This window comes from Silurus meridionalis, chromosome 27 (assembly GCF_014805685.1).
Source record: "Silurus meridionalis isolate SWU-2019-XX chromosome 27, ASM1480568v1, whole genome shotgun sequence".
In the NCBI taxonomy this organism is placed as follows: Eukaryota; Metazoa; Chordata; class Actinopteri; order Siluriformes; family Siluridae; genus Silurus; species Silurus meridionalis.
This window is the reverse complement of record NC_060910.1, coordinates 4,255,152-4,282,347: the sequence shown is the minus strand read 5'-3', so window position 1 is coordinate 4,282,347 and position 27,196 is coordinate 4,255,152. Positions and strand designations below refer to the sequence as shown.

At 37.8% G+C, this 27,196-nt stretch overlaps 2 protein-coding genes across 2 annotated transcripts in view; both read left to right on the top strand.

Annotated features, from left to right (window-relative positions):
* Positions 1-140, top strand: part of nipsnap1 (nipsnap homolog 1 (C. elegans)) — a 13,181-nt gene extending 13,041 nt beyond the window's left edge. The window contains exon 10 of the mRNA XM_046841357.1: positions 1-140. This exon is cut by the window's left edge and continues 1,411 nt beyond it. The gene's annotated coding sequence lies outside the window, so the exon portion shown is untranslated.
* Positions 141-1,697: 1,557 nt separating this feature from the next.
* Positions 1,698-26,767, top strand: castor1 (cytosolic arginine sensor for mTORC1 subunit 1). Its single transcript, XM_046841356.1, has 9 exons — positions 1,698-2,019; positions 9,511-9,581; positions 17,267-17,460; positions 19,149-19,284; positions 19,386-19,509; positions 21,461-21,568; positions 22,414-22,496; positions 22,850-22,944; positions 24,964-26,767. Exons 1-9 carry the CDS (start codon positions 1,907-1,909, stop codon positions 25,030-25,032), a joined length of 993 nt encoding a protein of 330 aa, XP_046697312.1. The 5' UTR covers positions 1,698-1,906; the 3' UTR covers positions 25,033-26,767.
* The last annotated feature ends 429 nt before the right edge of the window (positions 26,768-27,196 follow it).

The following is a 27,196-nucleotide window of genomic DNA, read 5'->3' as shown; positions in this document are numbered from 1 at the left end:
AAATATTGGAATTCCCATTTGAAATTGTAATGGTTTCTATTGTTTTTCATTTATTCTATTCTCTATTTTTTTCAGAAGGAGTCTCCCAATTACATACTTTGACAGTTTTGCTTATAAATAAATAAATACCTCCTACTTAATCAATGTGTCAATTGTTTTGGGTGTGTATCAATGTGTAAATGTTATTTGGGTGACCTTCTAACATCACCTTGGTAGATTTCTCTACAAAAGTCACGATGGGTAAGAACGCAGTATAGCAAATGGCGTCTGAGTAGTTTGGAAGTAAGCCCATTTTTCTTCAAGATTACACAATCATGATGCCATGTTGGCTTAAAACATAGAAATTGCGGATATGACAACAACTAAGAAGTGGACTTACATGTTCTGTACAGATCACACAAACTTTTTAAAGGTTTTGCCAAAATGTGAATTATATCAATGGGAGGAAATTTAGTCAACAGAACATGACTATTGGAAATAAATGTAATTAATTGTTTATAGACGAATTTTTGCCCAGTTTCTGACACTTCAGTGTGATTTTTACCTCAGAATGTGACTGATAAACAAAGTGAGAATTCCCCATTCCAAACTTTTCCATTTGCTTTGCATTAAAAATGACATTACATTAAATAACCTGTGTTTCAGTCGAGCTGGAACGAAATCTTAAAATTCAGTTGCGTCCCTTTTAATTTTTAAAATGTAGCTTAAAAATGCTAATGCTAGGATTTTGCTAGTGATAGATAGATAGATAGATAGATAGATAGATAGATAGATAGATAGATAGATAGATAGATAGATAGATAGATGATAGATAGATAGAGTTTATCTATCAAGCTTGACCAAGCTTGAGAGGAAGTTGTAAAAATGAATGGCAGAAATTCACTAATTCAGTTGTGCAAAGCTTTCTTTCTTTCTATTTGATTTATTTTTTTCTTTCTTTCTTTCTTTCTTTCTTTCTTTCTTTCTTTCTTTCTTTCTTTCTTTCTTTCTTTCTTTCTTTCTTTCTTTCTTTTGTTTTCTTTTTTCTCTTTCTTTATATTGGATTTCTTTCGTTCTTTCTTTCTTTCTTTCTTTCTTTCTTTCTTTCTTTCTTTCTTTCTTTCTTTCTTTCTTTCTTTCTTTTGTTTTCTTTTTCTCTTTCTTTCTATTTGATTTCTTTCTTTCTTTCTTTCTTTCTTTCTTTCTTTCTTTCTTTCTTTCTTTCTTTCTTTCTTTCTTTCTTTCATCTTTCTTTCTTTCTTTGTTTCCTTCTTGCTTCATCTCTCTATATCAATCTGTTTGTTTTTCTGTCTCTTTCCACTATCTTCTCTTCCTTCTCTTTCTACCTTTCTGGCTTTGTCTTGACCTTTTTTCTTTCTTTCTTTCTTTCTTTCTTTCTTTCTTCTTTCTTTCTTTCTTTCTTTCTTTCTTTCTTTCTTTCTTTTTTTTTTTTTTTTTTAGTCAGGTGCCAGTAATTCATTGGGTGGTTTTGACCACATTTATCCAGGCTTATTTCAGGAAATCCTGTCGTGTTATGAATTCTTTGGTGGATCTTTTGAACATTGTGGCGTGGAAAAGATCACATAATAAGAAGATCAGGGATTTCTTGAAGCTTTGAAGATGATTAAGGGAAATGGGGTGGCTGTAGCTTTAAAAGGGGGCGGGGTTTGTGATCCATTGCTTTAAATGCAGTGGGCGTGGCCTGGGTCCTCCTTCTTTTTCAATCGTGCATGTCTCGAGTTCCAGCGTGTCTCCTGTAGCGAACCAAAATGGCTGTTTAGAGAGAAGGTCCACTGTGTGTTCTTGGAATGCAGATCTCAGGATCAGATCCGTCCTGAAGACTGATATCTTCGATTGTGAGACTTGAATACGTGGTGGGTTTTTAAATCTTCTCCTCCATCTCCAAAGTCTTCACAGAGAAGAAGCGATGGACCTGCACATACTGGACCACAGACTGAGAGTAACCAGCATCAGCAGAGATGGGCTCCAGCATTTCACCCATCCCCTGATCAAACTCTTATTCTTGCGGAACAGGACCAGGTGAGTGTGAAACTACCTGGAGGATTAGTTCTGACTGTGGCCTTCAGCTCACTGGAGATCATTCTGGTACTGTAGCAGCTTGATCAGGGTCCAGGGTTCGTGCATTTCAGGGTTGGACATTTGTGCCTTTTTGGGTGGGACATTTGTGCATTTCGGGGTGGGACAAGTGTACTGTATATACGGAATGTTTGTGAATTGTAGTTGGGACATTTGTGCAATTTGGGGTTGGACATTTGTGCGTTTATAAATAACTACTGTACAGTATAGATGGGACATTTCTGCATTTTGGGGTGGGAGAAGTGTGTGGTATAGATGAGCTGTTTGTGCAGTATAAATGGGACATTATGCTGTAGAGATGGTGAGACGTTTGTGCATTTTGGGGTGGGACATTTATGCCTTGTGGGATGGGACATTTGGTTGCGTTATAACGGGACATTTGTGTGGTACAGATGGGACACGTGTGTTATATTTGACACACTTGTGTGTTTGGGGTGAGATACAGGTGGGACATTTGCATTATTGTCCCATTTTTCGGGTGGGACATTTATGCATTCTGGGATGGGACATTTGTGTGGTATGTGTGGAACTTTTGTACAGTTTAGATGGGACGGTTGCGTTATAACGGGACATTTGTGTAATACAGATGGGACACCTGTGTTATATTTGACACTTTTGTGTGTTTGGGGTGAGATACAGGTGGGACATTTGCATTATTGTGCGTTATGGCTAGGCCTTACACGTAGGACATTCTTCATGTACCCGAACGTACAGAACATTTCTGTGTAGATAAATAAATAGCTGGTGGTGGTGATCGATTGGATGTGTGAAAGGAATAAAAGCTGAAACTGATCACTGTTCTTTACGGGTTCCTCGAGTGCCTCAGCGATGCGATGAGCTTATCAAATGTTTGCCAGGCAAATATCCATGCAGGAATGTACAGTAAGGAAGCGGTTTTCGTCTGATGACACGGATGCTTTGTGTTGCACATGATTTTCTATTAAACATGAACATGTCCTGGCATCTGGTAGGACGTGTGGTTGCGTAACATCAGCACAATATTGTCATAGTGTTGCATGTAATACTGATGACTCAGCGGTTGTGAATTAGTGGAGAGGACGTTCGGTTTCTCACAGCGTTTTCTAAATTACAGAGTTGCCATCTGGTGTGATTTTAGAAAACTAACTCAAGCAGTTTCAGCGGTCTGGATGGAACACATGAAGGTGTTTATTTACCTAAAGACATGAAAAGTCAGAAATTTGTCTTTATACGTTTATGGCTAATGAGTGAGCTGGTGGTGGTGAGGGAAAACTTCTAACTTCTAATACCATCTAAGGAAACTTCCTTAGCTGGAATGAGCGAGAAACCTTGAGAGGAACCAGACTCAAAAGAAAGCCCATAATTATTTGGGTAACATCTGGATATCCTGTCATTCTAGAGCCATATATATATATATATGAGGTATTTCTACGTTGCGTGCGGGACATTATTGTGTTGCGTGTTTGATCCTTTTGTGTTTTGTGGGTGTGGGACTCCATTAGATTGAGTGGGACAGTATTTTGTTGTAAGTTTGACAGTATTGCGCTGGGTGGGGGACACCATAAATTGTGTGTGGGACATTATTGTGTTCTGTGTAGGATCTTTTTATGTTCTGGTTGAGATCTTATTATGGTGTATGTGTGTGTGTGTGTGTGTGTGTGTGTGTGTGTGTGTGTGTGTGTGTGTGTGTGTGTGTGAGGGACATTTTTGCTTTTTTGTGGGATGCAAAATTTTATCTTTAGCATCATTTTGCATCATGGATTGGATATTTCTGTGTGTGTGTGTGTGTGTGTGTGTGTGTGTGTGTGTGTGTGCAGTGTCACATTAGATTTCTCACTGAGCTTTCTAAATACAGACTCGGTGTCTAACTTTCTTTTAGAAAAGCAACTCGGGCAGTGTCAGTGTTCCAGTGCGTGCTTACAGAGTGTTTATTTGCTTAAAGACATGTAGTGTCAGGGAGACAGTTTGCATAATTTGTGATTTATGAGGAAGATTTAGAAGACGTGTGTGTTTGACTGCACGTATGTGTGTTTTATGGGTGGGACATTTGTGAATAATAGAGGCATTTCTTGTGTTCTGGGTGGGTAATTTTTGTTACATGTGCGTTGTGGAAAATCTTTTGTGTTATGAACTGGAGAATGTTGCAGTGTGGGTGGAATTCTTCAGAATTACATGTGGGATATTTTGGGTTACAGAATATTTCTGTGTTTGTGTGTGGGACACTATTGCAGTGTGTATGGGACACTATCGGGACACCATTAGATTGTGTGTAGGACACTTGTTTTGTGTGTGTGTGTGGGACACTATATTGCAGTTTGTGTGTGGGGGGACACAATTGAGTTGTGTGTGGTTGGACACTATCGGGACACCATTAGATTGTGTGTGGGACACTATATTGCGTTGTGTGTGGTTGGACGCTATCAGGACACTATTGCGTTGTGTGTGGGGGACACTATTGGGATACCATTAGATTGTGTGGGGGACACTATTGCGTTGTGTGTGGGATGCAAATAAATTGTGTGGGGGACACTATTGCATTGTGTGTGTGTGTGTGTGTGTGTGACGCTATTGCGTTGTGTGGTGGGGGACACTATTGGGACACCATTAGATTGGTGTGGGACACTATTGCGTTGTGTGTGGGACGCAAATAAATTGTGTGGGGGACACTTGTGTTGTGTGTGTGGGACGCTATTGCGTGTGTGTGTGTGTGGGACGCTATTGCGTTGTGTGTGTGTGTGTGGGACGCTATTGCGTTGTGTGTGTGGGACACTATTGCGTTGTGTGTGGGGGACACTATTGGGACACCATTCGATTGTGTGTGGGACACTATTGTGTTGTGTGTGGGACAATATCGCCTTATGTGTGGTACTCTTGCTGTATGTGTAGGACACTTGCGTGTTTATAGGGGACACTGTGTTGCGTGTTGACTATCGTTTTATGTATGGGATACAATTAGATTGTGCTTTATGTGTGGGACACTTGTGTGTTACACCTGGGACATTTTTCCATTTTATTGTCGTTACACTCTTTTATTATGAATGGGGCATCCAGAGCACAGTATATGGTGTTTTGTAAGCATTTTTTTTTTCTGTTTAATGGGTGGCAGTATTTGGTCTTTGTTTGGAGACTAGAACATCACCTCATAATGCTGCTTCTTAAAGGCGGAAGTAGTTTGACATTTCCTGCAACACTGCACGGGTTTCTCCAGCTTGCTCACTCATTCTGACTGCCAGTGTCCTGCAGAAGGAATTTTCTTTCCCCTTTTTTGCTCACATTTGTTTCTTGAGGACTTTCAAGAAACCCAAAATGTAGTATGACCCTGACATGCACCACTGGCATGAGAAAATCGAGCTGAAGAGTTAAAGATTGTGCCTTGAGGGGAAAAAGAATGAAACTGTGGTGTCACCATGATTTTTTTTCTGTGCTTTCGACGCCTTGTGTTAAAGGATGTTTTTTTTTCTTTTCTTGCGATCATGCAAAGGGCTCTGAGAACTCACAGGAAGTGCAGCACTAGGGGCTTTAGGGGTGAACAGGAAGCGTGAGGGTAGCTAACACAATGCTGCTGTTGCACGTCAGCTCTGCGGGTGGAGCAGCACTCTTTCCCCTTTTGAGCTCGAACACCAGGTGTGTCGGATTCGCTTCGACCGAGCGGCTCTCAAAACAGGATTCGGATGCTCTGCGGGGCGCGGGTTCACAGGAGAGCCGGAGATGGACGGATTGATAGCGCATGAGAGAAAGTTTGAGCGAAATGGTGTATCAAGTCATTTAAAAAAAAATCCTGTGTGAGAGAATTGATAAAAAATTTTATCGTGATTAATCACACATTTGTATCTGTTCTAAATGTACCTTAAATAAATACTTTTCAAGTTTTTAATACTCACCATGCTCATGGATAAATATTGATGCTTAATGCAAAATTATTTGATAATTTTTAATAGTGACATTTTTTTATTATTATTAGTGAAACCAAACTCAACATAGGGCATGAAGACCAAATATTCTTGTAATGTTTTAATTACGTTTGTTTATGTATATATGTGTTTTTAAATGAAGTAAATCATCTGGACACCAGACGGGACTTTTGCTTTGTTTCCACACGGACGGTTTTAATCGCCGGATATGCGCATCATGGCGGAAAGTAAGGACGTAGTGAATGTGTGTTCCGTTGTAGGTTTTCATTTAATAAACGTTACTAAACAAATATAGAAATGTACAGACCTTTCTTTTCATATGAAAATCCCTCCTTCCCATGTATAACTGCTTTAAACGTTCTCGGCATCCAGACAGTTTGTTTCTCCAAACGTTCAGCTAAAATATTTAGTCGTGCTACTTGCCAAAATCGGCCTTCACTAGTTGGAGATTTCTTTCTGACCTTGTGATCCAGTTCTCTCTAAATAACGCTTATAGAGCTCAGACTCTGACGTCCAGACACAAATGCATTATGTTGAAGTACAGGATGGTTGCCATGTTGGTTCCTTTTACTTTCCAGAATAAATCTTCAACCTTCCCTGCTTCAAAACAACCCCAAACCATTGAGCTTCTACCTCCATGTTTGACTGTGAAGGTGAGGCAGCCCGATCACATCTTCTTTTCTCCTGTTCGCCATCTTAAACAAGTTCTTCTGTTAGAAACGGAAATGTCACATTTGGACTCATCTGTCCACGGAAATTACTTCGTCATTTACTGTATATTTCTTGTATGTATTTTTCTTTTCCCAAATTTGTTGCATAGTAACAAAAGTATCATGCATGTATTTTAAACACCATAAAGTACTAGGTGTTTCCAAATTTTGTTATAATTCACATTATTTTATTGTGTTGTTTCATGTTGCTGATGAGATCCGAACAAAAAATCACGTAAACAAGGCGCTTATGAAATGATAATTTACCCTACTAGTCAAAACACGTGACAAAATGTAGAAAAACAAAGCAAAAACGTCAGACAGGAGCTGGTAGACTAAACTAAAAATCTTTTCTTAAGTTGGACGAGGCTTGGTTTTGTATGTAATTTCTTACACTTCATAGTTTTCCATTATAAACCGATTAATAAGAAAAAAACCCGATACACTGAAGTCTGTTTTGTTAAAGTAAAATTTTGGACGTTTCCATTAGCTGAAATCAAATAACCGAATGACCAAAATATGTATAAATATAAATATATAACTTTTTTTTAAACACTACATTTATTCTACTAATGGGTCCAGAATAACTGTAAAAACTAATTACATGATCTAGTACATCACTTATTACATTTCAGGGATAATTCATTTTAAAGTAAATAAAATGAGACATTTAAAATTAATAAAAAAATAAAACATTTCATATGCACTTATTCTATACATTTTTAAATGATTATATAATGCATTATATTTAAAACTAATTACATTCAAATTATTTTTTGCTTATTTTCTATATTCAGTGAATGAATTTTTGTATATTAGGTTTGTTATTTTATATTAATTATAATAAATTATAATAAATATTGGAGTTTTCATATTTGTACATACATTTTATATGAATTGTTTAAATGAAAATGATGAATTAAATTAAATTTTATACCTTGTTTATTAGTTCAGTGTTGTTGGTGTACGGGAAACAGCAGAATGATTTATTTCTAAAGTTTTGATGTTGTAAAATTGTATTCATTATAGATAATGTTAGAAAATGGTCAGCTGAAAAGTAAGAATGTGACCTCGTGATTGTGTGTTGTCATTTTTAATCCCAATGTCATTACTCATAATCCCACACTCTGGTACTCATGTTAGTTCTCACTCTCTGTTGTTTTGTATTGTTTTAAAGACTATGATCACACTCTTGATATCGCCCAGATAAGGATGGGTTCCCTTTTGAGTTTGGTTCCTCTCAAGGTTTCTTCCTCATACCTTCTCAGAGAGTGTTTCCTTGCCACGTCGCCCCCAGGCTGCTCATCAGGGATAAATACACATCGTTCCCTTTAATTCTTAAGTTCTATAAATCTGCTTTGAGACAATGTCCATTGTTAAAACCGCAATAGGAATAAACTTGAGCTCAAACTCCAGCTTCCTCCCTCCAGTATACAAACATGGATGACACCGACTCCCATTCATTCTCTCGTATTGCTGTTGTGTACCAAGCCTTTGATCGTTTCTATTACCGATCACTTTGTTTCATCCCTGTTTTTGATGTTGCCTTTCCGACTTCTTCCTGTTTACCACCCAACTGATCCGGCCTGTTTTTGCTGTTGTCCGTACGGCAATTTAAATCATTTCTTTTATTAATGTATCTGCCTGCACTAGGAATCTGCATCTTGCTAACTGAGGCCGCCGCGATTTGCATCTTGATGCATAGACAACGACGCGATACGATTCGCGATATCAATTTACTTAAGTGCCTTCTGCCGCATGGCCCTTTCACAAACACGCCTTTGTAGTGCGAAATAAAAAAGATCAATTAAAAGCAGATGCTCTTTTCCTGTTCTGTCTGCAGGAGGATGCAGCTCTACCTCTGCCATGTAAATCTGTATTCTATGTGAGGAGAAATCAATCTACATATCAAATATTGGTTAAAAATAATTGGTCACTAAACAAAATTGTAGCGCATCTACTAATAATTATATATAAATAAATAATCTTTTACCTATGCAAATATGTTTAAACGATGCATCGTGATACAAATGCCAACTTGTATTTGATGCACGTTTTTTAAAATGTTTCTTATCGATGCATCACATTGTTAACTTTTATGCCGAGGCACCAATACGAATGTAAACTCAGCATTAGAAGTTTATTTTTTGTGTGAAATTTTTGTTGTTTGGGCATTGCTGTATGTTTGTTTTTTTTTTTTTTTTTTCCCTTTCATTTACACTTGGGTCATTTAGCAGACGCTCTTATCCGCAGTGACGTACAAAAGGGCTTAGAAGACTCTATCAATGAATAAATCAACACTGGTTCACTAGGTTGCATCCTCAGCACATAGTTGTAGTTTTCCATTACTTGTTTCACACTTCACTGACTAAACTGTATCTTGGAAATTAACCGGTTTTGATCGCTTGCCAAGTTTGAAACCCATAGTCTCCCGTTCTTGTAGATTTGGTTCAGCCCAAATGGTTCTAAAACAATGGCTCTGAATAAATTAGACCATGTTTCCCTCAGTTTCACTGCCTTCCTTTGAAGAATTTGGGTCAAGGCATGAGATGATGTAATGCGCGCACACACACACACACACACACACACACACACACACACACTGCCTTGTGTTAATATGAAGCAGTATCTGGATTCAGAATCGTTTCTGTCCATGTCTCTCGATCACATCCTAACTGTTCTACTGTGGAAAAATCCAGCAGCGTCAGTCATTGATTTTGTTGCAGTTGCACCATGTCCAATCTGACGCTTCTAATCTCTCTCTCTCTCTCTCTCTCTCTCTCTCTCTCTCTCTCTCACTCACTCTTTATTTTTTCTTGCTTTTTCCTTCTTAGATGCAAATTCTTCAGTCTGACAGAAACACCAGAAAATTACACCGTCGTCCTTGATGAGGAAGGTTTCAAAGGTAAACTGTGGAACTGGTTGGAGCTTGAAACATTACACTTATTTTATTTTCTGTTATATAATGAATGTTATAAATAATACATTTTGTAGTCAAAAAATGCAACAGACGAAAGAAATGGTTTGAGTAATAATTATATATAATTGTGTGTGTGTGTGTGTGTGTGTGTGTGTGTGTGTGTGTGTGTGTGTGTGTGTGTGTGTATATATATATATATATATATATATATATATGAATTATTTCAAGTACACTTTTTATAAATAGAGATACCCAGAATTAGGGTTTCAAATGATTATAATAAGCAAAACATCTATATGATTAATAAAAAAAGTTTATCTGATTAATAAATGTTTGAAATAATCATTAGTTGCAGCCCGAACATATATACACAGTACAGACCAAAAGTTTGGACACACCTTCTCATTCAAAGCGTTTTCTTTATTTTCATGACTAAGAAAATTGTAGATTCACACTGAAGGCATCAAAACTATGAATTAACACGTGGAATTATATATGGAATTATATACATAACAAAAAAGTGTGAAACAACTGAAAATATGTCATATTGTAGGTTCTTCAAAGTAGCCACCTTTTGCTTTGATTACTGCTTTGCACACTCTTGGCATTCTCTTGATGAGCTTCAAGAGGTAGAGTGAGAAGGTGTGTCCAAACTTTTGGTCTGTACTGTGTGTGTGTGTGTGTGTATGTGTGTGTGTGTGTGTGTGTGTGTGTGTGTGTGTGTGTGTGTGTGTGTATGTGTATATATATATATATATGTGTGTGTATGTATATGTTCGGGCTGCAACTAATGATTATTTCAAACATTTATTAATCAGATAAATTTTTTTCATTAATCATATAGATGTTTTGCTTATTATAATCATATAAAACCCTAATTCTGGGTATCTCTATGTATAAAAGTGTACTTCAAATAATTCAAAAGCCACATATTGAGTTTAACTCTCTTTAATTTAGACATTTTAAAGCTTATAGTAGCTGCTTGTTGAAGAGTGAATGGAGGATTCCCTCATGCTGGGTTGTTTCTTTCTGTAAAAAATAAAAATATAGCATTTAAGTATGAAAGGTGAAGCAATTTGTGTGAATCAACATTTGCATTGTTTTTAATGATAATTGCAGATGGCAAGTTGACAACCAGGCTTTATGAATAAATATATAAAATATAATACAATATTGTTTTGACAATTTTTGTTGAAAAAAGGTTTCTTTAAAGGATTCTTCCTCATATCATCTCAGGGAGTTTTACTATGCCACTGCCGCCACTGGCTTCCTCGTTAGGGATCAATTATAGACACTAATCTTATAAATTTATATTTTATACCCTCTTTATCTGAATATAACTGAATTAATAGTTGTTTATAATAATATTCAATATAATAATTGAATAGTTGTTTTAGATCAATACTGAGTAACTCTGACATTTTATTTGAAAGTAAAAGGGGTTCTTGACTAGGGGAAAAAATAACACTTGAGCACACGTTCTGTCTTATACCAGCAATATTAAGGCGTAATAACCACGAAAACATCACAAACATAAAGGAAATGTCAATATTTACCTCAGATATGGTGGAAGATTACTCAGAAAAAACTCAGCAATAATAGCTAGCATCACTCATAAGCTTTTATGATCCTTTCATATCGAATTAATACCTCAAGTGTGGGCTTTAACCATGAAATCGAGTTCAGCAATTAGTTTAATTTTTACTAACGCACCATAGCTTGGTTTGAATAAAAACGATAAACATTAGCTTTTAGTTTTTAAGCTTGGTTTGCTAATAATGGCAATTAGTTACAAGTGTACCGGATGTACTGTGTTTGTCTCTTGCTAGCTAAGGTAATGTCTTGGGTCTCTAAACTCTTGGGACTTGAACAGCGTTTTTCTTTGTCATCTTCATTAGACAAACTTTCAGTCACTAAAAGAACGGTATTTTCACTATTAGCAAATAGAGTGCTGTTTAATGCAGGATAAACATTTTAAATTCAGTTTTAATACTATAACCATGATCAATGAACATTGTCCCAAAGCAGCTCAGCAGAAGTAAATATTTACAAATATATATTTTTTATTTACAAATTAGTGCTTATAAGTTTCTTGTTAACACTAATATTTTTTCCCCTTTTTTATATTTTATTTTTATCAAGTCTGTTAACTTGCTGCATTTCTCCATTTCATTCTGTTTTTATAGCATTTTACTACTTCAACAGCAACTTTTCTGTTTTTAAACGTGATTTACTGCGACTTTTGTATATTTAATTTATGCCTATATCATTTGATTATTATACAAAATTAATAAATTATATATTCTAGATGCTTGTATCTTCACAAATGAACAAAATATCTGTGGAAAATATCTGTGTACATTTTTAAAACAATGTTGTTATATTTTATATAGGTTGTTCAAGCCTGGTTGTCAGCTTGCCATCTGCTAAATACAATACAAATGTTAATTTATACAAATTGCAAGAAAAGTCGGAATTCGGCAAACGGGTTTCCATAGGATTCAGGCCAAAGAAATACACAGTTTGGAAAAAAGTTTCCAAAGTTTGGGATCGTTTTAAACTAAAACATAAAGAAAAACAGTTTTTATTTAGTTTTTTTTTTATTGATATATCTTGAAATAAGATTTTTTTTTATTTACGAATTGTTTTTCATGTGTATATTGTATTTACATATTGCAATTAAATGCACTAAATGGGTTTAGTTTTCACAGATATTCTTATGAAATTTCAGCAATAGAAATGTACCTTTTTTCAACAAGGAAACAAATAACTTGTTCACTTTAAGAGATGTCTCGTTTTCTTTTGTATATTTAGTGTTGCTCTTTAATAAAGAAAAAGTACTTCTTATCCGAATAATAGACTAGAATACTAATAACTAGAATACTTCATTATTAAAATAATCAATAGCAAAAGCCCTTCTGTAAATGCAATCCAGATAAACTCGCAGCTTTCTCACAGCTTGAATATGCAGGAATAAAAATAGCATTAACTGCCGTAACTGTAGTTGAGTCTAGTTTATGGTTGAAGGCTCAGTCAGGCTGCTGTAACTGATAACGTTGGCATAAACCCAGTGTACAATTTTAGGCTTAGGGGACAGGGATAGTCCAGAAGGTGAGGACGTTAACATTGATCCATCTTCACTTTATACTGTATAGCGTTTTTAACAATGGGCATTGTCTTAAAGCAGCTTTACACAGACAAAGCGGTGATAAAAAACATATTAGGGACAAACTTACAATTACAAGGAACAAACTAATAAGTAAGCCAGTGACGTCTGTGTCTTCTTGAGATGGCATGAGGAAGGAACCTTGAAAGGAACCAGATTTAAAGGGGAACCCATTCTCATGAGTGTCACCGAATGTCCGTTTATTACAGTTAACCATCGTTAAGGTGTGCACTGATTGGCGATTCAATGCAACCTGTAGTCCTGAGCCATTTCAGCAGTCTCTTAATATTAATTACAATCAAAATCCATCCATTAAAGTTCTTGTGTTGCCTCAGGAACTTCATGTTTTTTTTAGCCTTTGGAGGTGGAACCATCCCCCACTGACTGTATAGTGTGATTAGGGTGCAATTGGGGATTTTGACAATACAAGTTATTGCAGCATAACTAAAAGGGAGAGCCTGGGGGTTTACAAAGACATGAGAGATCTCTGGGATAAGAGACCTGAGAATGGGGGGATGCCATCATACAAATATCCCAGCTAAAATGAAACACTCTATATCCATGATCCCTCCAGATCAAATAGACCTGTGTTAAAATCATATTGGTCCAGGCCAATGAGAGAAGAAAAAAAAAAAAGATCAGTGATTGACCATTACGTAGTAGTTGGTATTGTCGTATATAATTAAAAACAACAGCAACAAATTTAGTACCAAAGTTAAAGCACCAATCAAAAATAAACGAATAAGTGCAAATACAGGGTTGTGATGTCGGAGTCAGACTTTATTTCAGCAGAAACAATGTGTCCAAAAACGCAGTAAACGCACAGCCTTTTTATTCTCTTTTCTTGAAACGACTTTTATTGGCCAACTCTTCTCTCATTCGCCACCATTAATTTCTGAACTATTCAATAAAAGCCAACGGCATAACGTGACTGTTCCAATCGTCTCCAATTTGTAATAATAAAAAAAATCAGTGTTTCATAACAAATTCAAAAACATGTGACTCAGTTATGGTCCAGGTCCTGACCTGTCCATGACCTCTTAATCATTAAGTTATTGCACTAAGATGCCTGCTTGCTCACACTTTCGCAAAACGTTTGCTCCCATTTATCTCTAGTTTTTTAATAAATGTGGCAAAATTAATTAGGGTCCTTGGCCCGTCCATGACCTCCTAAACATGACGTCATTGCACGTGTCCCAGTCTAGGCCTTGGCCATTTATTCCAGTCATCTACTTTTCTTAAAAAGTCGCAAAAGCGTGGTGCAGGCGGGGGGCCATTGCATGACCTTCTATCATGAAGTCACTGCACTAAAACAACTGCTAAAGCACCTGCTGATGCTTTCATATGCTGTAATCACTCGTTTTATTCCAAAGAAATCGAAAAGTACAAAAAGATAAAGGTTCAACCAGTACTATAGTATGAGACTGGTCTGTTTAAGTATTAGAGAACCTCATGGTCTGGGATCTTCACCTACATAATTTTTTTGTAGTCTATATATTGTGTGAAAGGTCTCCATGTTTACAACAGTGGCAAATCTTAAAGTGAACAACCACATCGAATTCCACTTGTTTTGAAAACGCAATACGCTAATTTGTGGAATATATTATGACTTTGAGGCTGTTTTCGCCACATACAGCAGGTTATTGGAAAATATTTGTTTCACCTTTACACACATTATCTAGATTTAGCAGACGCCCTTTTCCAGAGCGACGTACAAAAGAGTCTCGATCGATGATTAAATCTACGCTGGAATGCTAGATTACAAACTTAACAGAAATCAGCCTACAACTCTAAAAGGATTCTAGTGTTCTAGGAAGGGGTGGGTCTTCACTCGTCAATTGAAGATAACCAGTGACATCTAGGGGAAGTTCATTCCACAACCTCGGTGCCAGAACAGAGAAGAGTCTTGAGGTATATTTGCCTCTTATCCTGGTACCAGTCGATCAATGCTGGAGGATCTCAGGCAGAGTGGTACAGTGTGAGGTGTGGAGGTCTCTGAGGTAAGAAGGTGCTGGTCCATTTTTAGCTTTGTAGGCAAACATCGGTGTTTTGAATCTGCTATGTGAACTTGGGCAGGTTGAACACAATTCGTGCAGCTGCATTTTGGATCATTTGCAAGCGTTGAAAGTGCTGTGACCCACAATCCGATGTCTGTGAAGCGGTTCCTTGTGGATTTTCTGTGCTCCACAGATGAGGATTTAGTACCCCAATATTTGAAACTAAGCTTCATCAGTGAAAAAAGGTTGTGAACAGGTGACCTCTAGTGGCAGGTTGTAGAACATTTTCTAACCATATTCAGAGCCACAGTATTCACTGGAACCAAAATAAAATTCCGTCTAATCAAATTGTAGGATTCGGATGTTGTTAGTCAGGGAGCGGTTAATAAGATGCCATAACGCATGTGCATTCAGAAAGTATTCAGACACCTTCCCCCCTTCTCATCACTCAAAACTCAGTATCCCATAATGACACAGTGAAAACAGAATTGCCACTGAAATATCACATGTACATAAGTACATAACGTCCTTTGCAAAAACACTTGAGCTCAGGTGCCTCCCTTTTCTCTTGAGATGTTTCTAAAGCTTGGCTGGAGTCCACTCGTTAAAAGGTTTATTGATTGGACGCGAGTCGGAAAGGCGCACACCTCTCTATAAAAAGCCTCACAGCTGACGAAAATCCAATCCATGGGGTCAAAAGAACTGCCTGCAGAGCTCAGACACTGGATTGTTGTAAGGCACAGTTCTTGTGAAGGCTACACTGGCCTCCATAATTCTCAAATGGAAAACGAAAGGTGGTGGATTGTGTTTTTATATCGACAAAAGCTGAAAAAGATATGCCAAATCTAGAGGCACTGTCCGAAAACTGTAAAGGTTTCTACTCGCCGCAGGAGTTTTCCTCTTTCGTTCTCGCGAATGTTTACGTTCCTCCAGACGTGTGCGTGAGGCGCAGCACTGAAACAGCTGGATGAACAAATAACTGAAACGGAGCAAAGGTACTTTCTTTTAATCATTCTCAGAGACTTTAACAGAGCAAATCTTTCTTGTGAACTGCCAAAATACAGATTATATACAGTTACATGTCCCACCGGAGACAGTAATATTTTGGATCACTGTTCCACCCAAATAAAGGATTTATATCACTCTGTCCCACAAGCAGCTTTGGGGCTCTCTGATGACCGTCTTGTTCATCTCATATCAACCTACAGGTAGAAACTGAAATCAGCTGAACCTGTATTATGGACTGTTAAAAGATGGAGTAATGAAGCAGAGCAGGATTTACTAACCTGCTTCGATTGCACTTATTGGAGTGTTTTTGAAGCTGCAGCCACCTGCAGGACCAGCTCACGGAGACTGTAACTTCATACGTCAGTTTTTGTGAGGATATGTGCATCCCCACCAGGGCATTCTTACCCTTCAATAATGACAAACCGTGGTTTACTGGGAAACTCGAAACAGCTTTGACGTGCCAAAGAGAACGCTTACAGAAGTGGGGATAAAATCTTGTACAACAAGACCAGGAATAAACTAACGTAGAAGATCAGATTGGCCAAAAAACTTCTCTAAAACGCAACCACAACAACCTGGATCCCAACATGCTCAAATCAGTGGAGATGATTGTGGACTTCAGGAGAAATCCCCCAGCACACCCCCCACTCACCATCATGAACACCACTGTAACAACACTGGAGTCATTCAAGTTTCTGGGTACCACCATCTCCGAAGCCCAGCAGAGGTTGTACTTCCTTCACCAACTGAGAAAATTGAACCTGCCACAGGAGCTGCTGAAACAGTTCTACTCTATCATTGAGTCTGTCCTGTGAACATCTATAACTGTCTGGTTTGGTTCAGCTACCAAATCGGACATCAGGAGGTTACAGCGGACGGTCAGGACTGCTGAGAGGATTATTGGTGCAATTCTACCCAACCTCCAAGATCTTCACTCCTCCGGAGGGCTCCAAAAGGGCTAAGAAAATCACATTGGACCCCACACATTGAGCCCACTCTCTCTTCAAACTGTTGCTTCTGGCATATACTCAGCATGAACAATTCAAATATTCATGTCTGTACTGTTCTGCTGCACTGGAATCTCCTGTCGCCAAGTCAAATTCCTTGTGTGTGTAAACGTAATTGGTAATAAAAACTGATTCTGATACATTTGTACAGAAATACACAGCCAAACGGTGGCGTCTCTCACCCTGATATCATCTCAGAAGAACATCAGCCAATAAGAAACAACCGTTTGCTTCCACTTCCTTTGGTTGTTTATCAAACACAAACTCCTCCAGTTGACCGCAAGTTTGCTAAGCGAGAGATTTCAACATGAGAAATTTGAGATTAAGATAAAAGGAAAGCTGTGACTGAGTGAGATCTAATCTTTAATCCTAATAAGTGTGGTTTTTCTGTGTTATGAGTCAGTTACTCTAGTTTTTTTCCTCTTTACACATTCGCTACCTCGTGCCTCATGTACGTTTACGACTAACTTCCATGCCCTTGTTTTTGTCCAGATCTTCCCCCCTCTGATCACCTGCAAGTGGAATGCTCCACCTGGCTGCCCCTTAACGTCGTCTCCAATGGCAACGCCTCCAGCAGCTCTCAGGCCGTGGGTGTCACCAAGATCGCCAAATCCGTCATTGCACCACTGGCCGAGCAACACGTGTCCGTCTTCATGCTCTCTACCTATCAGACGGATTTCATTCTGGTAGGCACCCAGCTCGGTATCCAGGATTTGGAGCTGAGAAATGTTCTTGTATAGATGTTCTTCAACAGATGTCATTTCAGTGATGTTTCCTCAAATTCCTAAATAGTTCAATCAGTGGCAAAAATGTCTTCCAGGCCCTGAACGAGGGGGTTGGAATTAGATTTCATAGCAGCTTATCTTCATATACATGTATATATTTTTCCATCTCTTACGGAAAACACTTTAATTTCCATTAGTTTTTATCAACGCATTAGTTACACCTGAGACCACAAGTGACTATGTTTGTTAACGTGAACGATTTCCTGCTACGCTCGGTGGAGCGGAAGGTGCTGACGGGAGCAGTTAAATCGATGGCAGTGTGGACTGACTCAGCATGCTGTACCTTTTATTCATCACCATTTATAGATGCTGCATTAACTGTTAAATGTTGTTCAGTTCTTCATTATAGTCCTTTATTCCTTCAAATGCCCAAATCTTTAGAGTAAGAGTGCATTTTATATCATGTTTAATGGATGGATGGATGGTTGGTTGGTTGGTTGGATGATGGATGGACGGACAGGCAGATAGTTGGATTAATATATGTTTAGATGGTTGGCTAGGCAGATGCTGAGATGGGCGGATGGAGAACTGGTGGATGGATGTGTACATGGTAAGATGGATAGATATGTAGATGGTTGGCTAGGTTGATGCTGAGATGGGTGGAAGGACAGGTACATGGTAAACTAGATAGATATGTAGATGAATGAGTAGGCAGACACTAAGATATTGGATGGATAGGTGATGGATGGGCAGGTAGAAGGATGGATGGATGGATGGATGGATGGATGGATAGTAATATGTGGGCAGACAGTAAGATGGATGGTATGACGGTTATATAGGCTGATGTCCATAAGCATTTAAGATGGATGGATTTATGATCGATAGGGGAAGACAGTAAGATAGATTGATGGATGTATAGTTGATGGGCAGGCAGATAGTAAGATGGATGGATGATGGATAGGTAGGCAGATGGTAAGACGGATGTATAGAAGGTGAAATGGGTGGATGGTTAAGTGATGGATGGGCAGGTACATGGAAAGATGAATGGATAGATAGATGTGTAGATGGTTGGGTAGGCAGATGCTAAGATATTGGATGTATAGATGATGGATGGGCAGATAGTAAGATGGATGGATGGGTGGATGGGTAGGCAGATAGTAAGATGATAAGATGGATAGATTGATAGGTAGGCAGATGGTAAGATGGATGTGTAAATGGTTGGGTAGGCAGATGCTAAGGTATTGGATGGAAAGGTGATGGATGGTAAGATGGTTGTATAGATGGATAAGTGATGGTTGGGCAGGTACATGGTAATATGGATGGATGGATGGATGGTTGGATGGATGGATAGATGTTGAGCTGGTTGTTTAGGCAAATGCTAAGGTGTTGGATGTATAGGTGATGAATGGGCAGGCAAGTAAGATGGACGGATGGATGGATAGATGGATGGATGGATACCATCATCTAACCATCTTTCCATGTAGAGTGTGTCTTCGTCTCTTTGCTTTGATCGAATGACATGGATGGATGGTTAAACAGATGGATGAAACAAAGTTGAATGATCTGGACAGATGCTTGGTTGAATCGATAGATGTGAATAGATGATTTTTATGTTTGTGGAATCCTAATTGGTGTGTGTGGTTGCTCAGGTGCGAGAGAAAGACCTATCGGTGGTGATCCACACCCTGGCTGAGGAGTTTAACATCTTCCGGGAGGTGGATGGTGAGTCTGTGCCCGTTCACAGCCAGGATGTGAACAACGGCTTTCAGGGCAACGGCAGAGAAGGTGAGACCGACCCAACACAACCTTCTCTATTCATACACACAACCGTGATCTGTAGCACTAAGTGTACTATAAGGGTACTGTGTTTGTGCATGCTCTTTTAGTCCCTCGTTCTACACTGCACCCAGTTCTGATCCCAAAGAATCAGTTCTGCGTGATGAGTTTGGATCCTTGCACGCTGCCGGGCATTGCCACTACACTCATCGACGTCCTCTTCTACTCCAACAGGTAAAGAGCATTTAGATCCAGCCCATTTATTCAAATAAAATCAGTGTGTGTACATATGTGTGTTAGTTCTGAGTGGATTTTAGGGGTGTCCCCGACTACGGTCGAAACAGCATGAAAAGCAATGTGGAGAAATATTTTCTTAAAACGATTCCTTATAAGGTTCCAAAGCCACATTGTACAAGACATCACACAGGGATGTAGGAAAAAAAATTATACACACATTTTGAATCAGTAAACCTAAAACAAATTTACACAAAAGGAGAGCTATTTATTCCCGCAGTTTACTCAAGTCTCAGCTGAAGAATTCGGCGTTGGCCATGACAGGAACCGAAAAATCAAACAAACAACAAAGAGGGCATTACCAGGAAAATCCCCCGAATCCTGACAGTCACTTTTTACGGCAGAGCAGCGATTTCTGTTCTTATTTGAATGCTTGTTTTAAATCATGAATACCCTGTGCTTCAAAATATTGTTCCAGTACACTTTTGGCACTGTGAAAGAGAGCTAGATAAGAAATTTACAAACACATTTTTTAAAGATTATCGTCTAATTTTCGGTATAAGCAAAAATCCCACAACATATCAAGATGATTTTCATTTTTGGCCAATATCACACACCCCTTAGTTGGTTCCACCTTTTTTTTTTTGGACCCCTGATCACCTCAGGTTTTCATTCTGAGACAGAATTTGTGTCTGCTAATCTGCCCATGTGAGGTCCAGTTTATCCCAAAGGTGTGAATTGGGATTAAGGTCAGGGCTTTTTTGTTTGTTTGTTTTTGAGTTCTTCTACATAGAACTAACCAACCCGTGTTTTTCTAGAGCTTCATTAAACTGAGAAATATACAAACATACCATTTTCTACCAAAAACTAAACAAATTAGACAAGTCTTTGTATATTTTAATATATTTGTATAGACTTTCAAATTCCTTGCAGTGATAGTGCTTTTTGCACCAGTCCAGAAGATACTTCGCTTTGTGAATCGTGATCTAACAATTATCTCATTTATACAACTGAGCAGTTGAGGGTTAAGGGTTTCTTCAAGGTTCCAGCAGTATCAACTTGGTGTGGTTGGGATTTTACCTCACGACTTTCTGATCAGAAGTCCAACATCTTAACCGCTAAGCCGCCACCACCACCAGATGAGTACTGATTGATTCAACCAAATAAAATCCATTTACACATGCAACACACATCATTCCTTATCATTACTCTTTGAGTTTTCATCAGTAGAACTCCTGGAACCACAGTAATTACTGTGCTGGTGAAAGGATCTGAGCTGTAAACTCCAGAAAGAAATGTGACAGTGCAAAGCTAGCATTGTTAATCAGCTAGATTGATTATTATCATATATGAGCTGGTATCAAAAGGGTTCAAAACTGCCTTTTTTATTTTTATTTATTTATTTATTTATTTATTTATTTATTTATTTTTATCTACGTCTACACACCATCACTTTTCGAAGCGTGTCAAGCACCTTCTGCGATTCGATCTGGATCTGGATCGCAGTGCTGTCAAAAACGGTGACCTTTAAGCCGGATCTTCATCTTCAGGAAGAGGGTGAAGTCCGCAGGAGCCAAACCTGCGAGTAGGGTGGGTCCGGTTGTGAGTTGTTTTCGGCAAGAAGCTCGCACTTGAGGTCACGAGGTGCACACCTGGTCAGAATAACACCAGTCGCACGGCTCCCGATGTACACAGGACGAAGTCTTTTGGCGCACTGACTCGTGAAGTTCGGTGCTCCCTGCGACTGTGCGTGCAGCTTTGTGCTGCCATCTGTTGTCGGGTTAGAAAACCAGACTTGAAACTTTTTGATACCACCACGTATTTCATAGTTAGTTATTCTGTCCTGGTTTGAATTTTCTTTTTGAGAAAAAACCTACGCTCGAGTATTAAAGCAGTGTTGATATTTGAATTTTTGTGTGTGTGTTCATGAAATGTTTTTCTCCGTGTGCAGTCCTAAAGAGGACCCGAACGTCGCTGCTGACCTGGAGTGCAAGTTCTTCTCCTTCTCTCTGATCGATGGTTACGTGTCTCTCGTGATGGACACAGAAGCCCAGCGAAAGTAAGACTCGCACACAGCCGCGTACATTGTAGTTCCCTTCACCGCGACGGGACTAATCGCAGTACAACCGCACCTGCTTAGTACAAAATTTATACAATCATTCAATCAGCCAATCAAATTCAAGCGAGTAAAGCCGATTCGTGTGGTTGAACCTGTCAAGAACTTTCTACTAAGTACGAAAAATAGCTCGGAACAAGAATTTGAGGCTGCAGCACACATACGATGACTGAAACAGGGCAGTTGGAAAAAGTAACATTCCAAGGAAAGTGCCATCTGCCTCCTCCTTCTGCATATGAGAACTTGCAGGCAGCCGTGATTGGCTAGCGTTGCTGTGATTGACAGAAGAGTCCCACTCTAAACATGTCATGGTTATTGGGAGAGTGGATGTAAAAATCTGCTTAAACAATTGCAAACGAAATGAAGTAATCAGTATACAGGATTCTTCTACTTTTATTTAGAAGAAAATATTTTCAAGATTTATCTGGATTTTACTTGACGGACGTCTTCATTCCTTCCATTTTTCATTCATTCACTCATTCGTCCGTATGCGAAAGTGTCCGGGTTTTCTCCTTTTTTTAGAGGAATTCTTGAAGCTGGACATAAAACGCTATTCAACGATATCAAACAATATTTACTACTACACACCGTATTTCCAGTACGGAGCGAGTCGCCACAGTGACACTGCGCAAACTCTAGTTTCTGTTTTTAATACCCCCGGCATTGTTTTAAAGTTTAATCGTTAAAAAAAAAAAGCCTGTGCGAGCCAGAGACTAAACAAACTCTCTGTGTGTGTGTGTGTGTGTGTGTGTGTGTGTGTGTGTGTGTGTGTGTGTGTATGATTACAGATTCCCAGCAGATCTGCTCTTCACAAGCTCATCCGGTGAGCTCTGGAGGATGGTTCGGATTGGTGGCCAGCCGCTAGGGTTCGGTGAGTCCCATTTCAAACCCGCTATGGAAATTTTGCTTTGTTTTTTTTTTTTCTTGCTTTTTTCCGCAGGAAGTCTTTAGACACATTTACAAGGTCATTTGGGCTGCGATGGAACATCATAAAACCCAACAAGCGTAACACATTACAGGATCGAGCAAATAACCATGAAAGGGATGCTGCTGAACTTTGTCCCAGATGAGCACATGTTCCAGATTGTGTGTTTGAAATGATTTATTTTTTGCTGTTTTTTTTATTTGAGTTACTGTATAACAGAGAGAAGAGATGGTATGTTTGTTTGGGTGGTGATTAACTTCTGATCTCTCTCTCTCTCTCTCTTTCTGTCTTTCTATCAGATGAGTGTGGGATCGTAGCTCAGATTTCTCAGCCCTTAGCAGACTGCGATATCTCGGCTTATTATATCAGTACGTTCAGTTTCGACCATGCACTGGTGAGTCAAATATTTTTTTTTTTTTTAGTTATTATAGTTTCACACTTACAGAGAAGCTGTTAATTTCTCATTGTCGTTTATCACACATTCACACACATGTAGCCATGCCCTTTATCTTTAAGGGCCATAAACAATGAGCCCTGTTAATGAGCTTGCACACCCATAGGAGAAAATCTGGACGACGAAGATATTTGAATCGGAACAGAGCGAATATCAATAATAAAAAAAAATCAATCAATTAATAAATAAATATTAATATTTAGTGTATATTCATGAATATATGAATAAGGGCTGCAACTAACAAATATTTTTTTGATAATTGATTGTCGCTCCTTTCCTTCAAATTAAAAAAAAAGTACTTTTTAAATGAGATTTTTTTTTATTGTAATTATATAAAATGCTAATTCGGGGTATTTATGTATAAGAGTGAATGGGGGATTCTCCTTGAACCAATTCCCTCATTCTGGGTTGTTTCTTTCTGTAAAAAAACAAACAGCATTTTAATATGCAAAGTAAAGCAATTTGCATAAAATCAACGTTTGTATCGATTTTAACGATAATTGCAGACGGCAAGTTGACAACCATGTTTTAAAAATCTATATGAAATTCAATAAAATATTTTGACAATTTTTGATTAAAGAATTACACACATTTTGTTCAGTTGTGATAATTTTAGCATCTAGAATATATAATGAATTTAATTTTGTAGTTATTAAATGATATGTGCATAAATTAAACATGCAAACATTGAAAACGAGCATTTGAACGTAGTAAAGTTGCAGTAAATCACGTTTGAAAACAGACAAGTTGCTGTCGAAATGCTATAAAAAGAAACAAAATTCTTTTTCAAACTGAAAACTTTTTCCCATTTTTATTTTTTTTTTTTGGTCTAGTTTGAATTTCAATGCCTTAATCTTATATATATATATATATATATCTCATAGGAAATTGAAACACTTGAGTTCGAGAGTTAAGAAAACTGTTTTTTCGTTCTTTTTTTTTCTTTTCTTCAACTTAAATAAATTCCACTATTACTCCCGTAAAAAAAAAAAAACCCTAAAAAGCAATGCACGAAAGACGCCCTAAACCTGCACAAACAGCACAAACAGTAATAACGCTGACGGTTTACTAACAGTAACAGCATCCTCTTCCGTAATTCAGAGGAAAAGAATCAGATGAAAGGAGAGATAAACGATCTGTGGCTCAGTGGTTAAGGGTTTTGAAATAACTTATAAGGCAGAATTTTTTTGGGGTTAGGAAATAAAATGCTACCTGTATATGTGCACATACAAAAAAACAGTTTTACAAATAATGAACTCATATGAACTTGTTTAAAGTCCTAATAAGTGCTAATCCCTTTAAAGCGTTTACTTCAGACACCTGAAAAACCCCATTTTAAACCCTAATATACAGTTTTATACATTTCATCAGTAAACAATAAACACACACATATATATATATATATATATATATATATATATATATATATATATATATATATATATATATTACTTTTACATAAGAGAGGCTTATTAAAGCTATTCACTCGAACTAGGAGACCCAAACCTGATCCAGCATGAGTTGTAGTGGAAGATCTCCAGCTATAGAGCTCTGACTTCAACCCTATTGAGACCTATTGTGTGATCGCTGACTCCTCACCTCACCGACATCAATACCGACCTTTACTAACTAATGATTCTCTAAAGCACACTCCAGAATCCAGTGGAACATCTACCAGAAGAGTGGAGGTTATTAAAAGAGGAAATGGGGATTGAATTTGATGCTTAAAAATCACTTATGAATCTTATGGTCAGGTGAATTTCCTTATTCCTCTGATGTTCCACATGGTGTGGTGGTAGATTAATGGTTGAGACATCTGGATTGGAAGGTCAGAAGTTCAAATCCCAGCGTCAGCAAGCTGCCAATGCTGTGATCTTCAGCAAGCCTTGTAACCTTCAAGTCGCTCTGGATACGGGCGTCTGGCAAGAAATATAAACGTGAATCCTTTCTCTCCTGTAGGTGCCTGAGGAGGACATCGCAAAGGTTACAGACATGCTTCAGGATCAGAGGAAAGGCGCCGGATGCTGATGCAGCCTCGAACGTTCACACTACAAGCGGAAAAGCATTAGCACAGACAGTGTTGCCAAGACCACTGAAAGTGTTCTGATTGTGTTTATAAGCTAGGATCAGCTCTCCAAGCAAGCGCAGGGTCCAAACACAAAGCAACATACATGCAAAATCTTTTTTTTTTTTTTTGGATCAGGAAGCTGGCATACTAATTGCACACAAAATGTAGCATAGAATTGTTTATGGACCAAATGAATAATGTCATAAGGGCAGGTTTTTTTTTTTTGTTTTTTTTTTGTTTTTTTATTAAGGTGTTGAAGATCTTGATTATTTTGTTCTTTTTTTTTTTTTTAAGGAAACTTTCTGCCAGGTTGGTGCATTTTTTTCCAAATTGCATTTTGTTTGATTTTTGTATTTTTTGGAAAATAGCAGAACGAGTCATGATTTGATTTGTTTTAAAATTGACTCAAATTTAAAAATGTTGACATATTCTAAATATAGTCATATAATTCTGACTTGTAATTCTATTAAATGGTTGTTTTTTTTATTTCTTTTTTTTTTATTTAAAGCAGTTTTGACACAGTTTTTCACAAATTGACTTCTGGGGAAAAATGTATTCAAATCTCAAGATTTTTCTATTTGTCATAAACATTTCATTGTAACCTCTCAGAGATTCTGAACTATTCCCCAAACTTCTCAATTTTGGACTTTTTTTTTTCTCCCAAACTTCAGATAATAAAAAAATTCCTAACACATTCATATTTCGATCTACCAAACTCAGAAATTCCATACAATTCGATATAATCTTGCGATCGGCATGAAAATAAGATCGCGGGTCAACTCTTTCGGAAGTATGCCATGTTTTTAGGGGATGAATGAGTCAGGATTTTGAGATGAGTCAAAACCATTTGAGAAAACTGATCAGGATTTTGACATGCTGCTAAATCAGAAAAGAAATAATGAACCTTTTAATTACCTTTTTTTTTCACCCTCTTTTGATCTGGCACATGTAGATTTCCACTGAAACTTAGATGATCAGTGAGATGATATGAGTGATGTTTATCAGCATTTTTTCTTTCCTAAAACACTATCAGTGTTAGATATTTTTTTCCGAAATGTTACAATAAATTTTCAGACTAACATTTGATTCAAAGCGTGAATTGTATATTGTATAGATTTCCTTCTGACGGCCGGATTTGAAGGCTATAAAAACCTTAGTTACTGAAAAACTTGTTTATTATTTTTTTCTTCTCACAAACTTGTAAATATCTCCAAATCCAGATGTGTTGTGGAAAAAAAAAAAAAAAAGAAAGCAGGAAGTTGAAACTCGTAGTTATTTTTTTCCCCGCTTCTGTTCACCTTTTGAACTTTCTGGTTTCGGGGTTTTTTTTTTGGATGAGACTATTGCGTTGAATGACGTGTGATTTTCACTGTCTTCTTTATGACCCTTATGCATCGGGGAATTTTTATTTTTTTTAATGTGGGTTCAACATATGTTTAAATACTCACATAAGTACACTTTTTTGACCGGTTTAGCCAAATAACCCCATCCAATCACACTAGACTAAACCTTATTTCATACATGGAAGCGATTCAGGGTTCTGAGCACAATTCTGTTATTGGGGTATTGAATTTCAATACTACTGGAGATTAAAAACCAGTCCAAAGTGCACTGATGATGCTGTTGTTCGAGTTCATAAGTTCATCTGATGCATCATTCTGAATGTTTATTATAATAAACCTTCGTTTGAATCGAGTCTTTTTTGATGTTTGTTTTTCATAGGGATACATACACAGGTGGACAAATTGGTTGGTAGCCCACTATTGCCTCGGACTTGAAATGAACGAGAGTAAATAGCATCCATTAGGGATGTGCATTAGGGTTGTAACTGAGGCTGAAGTGATTCGTATCTCGATGCATAGACAACAATACGTTATATTAAGCAGCTACTAATACGATACGATTGACCCCTATTACCATGCATTGCGATACGAATTTATTCAAAAAATATGATTCTATGCAATTAAATATGGTTCAGAGAGTTCGCTTTTATTTCTTTTAGTTTAGACAGACAACAAATAATCAATTTATTGAAGAGACCCTCTGGCAAATGAGGCAGCAACACACTGAGGACCAAAACTGGCACTTGAACATCGCCATCCAATCTCTGAGTCTCAGTAAACC

What these genes read in the sequence shown, in the direction of transcription:
- castor1 (XM_046841356.1), top strand. Translation starts at nt 1,907, where the DNA reads ATGGACCTGCACATACTGGACCACAGACTGAGAGTAACCAGCATCAGC. An exon ending in GTCCTCTTCTACTCCAACAG is followed by an intron (nt 19,510 to 21,460) that starts GTAAAGAGCATT and finishes CTCCGTGTGCAG; the next exon opens with TCCTAAAGAGGACCCGAACG. An exon ending in TCAGTTTCGACCATGCACTG is followed by an intron (nt 22,945 to 24,963) that starts GTGAGTCAAATA and finishes TCTCTCCTGTAG; the next exon opens with GTGCCTGAGGAGGACATCGC.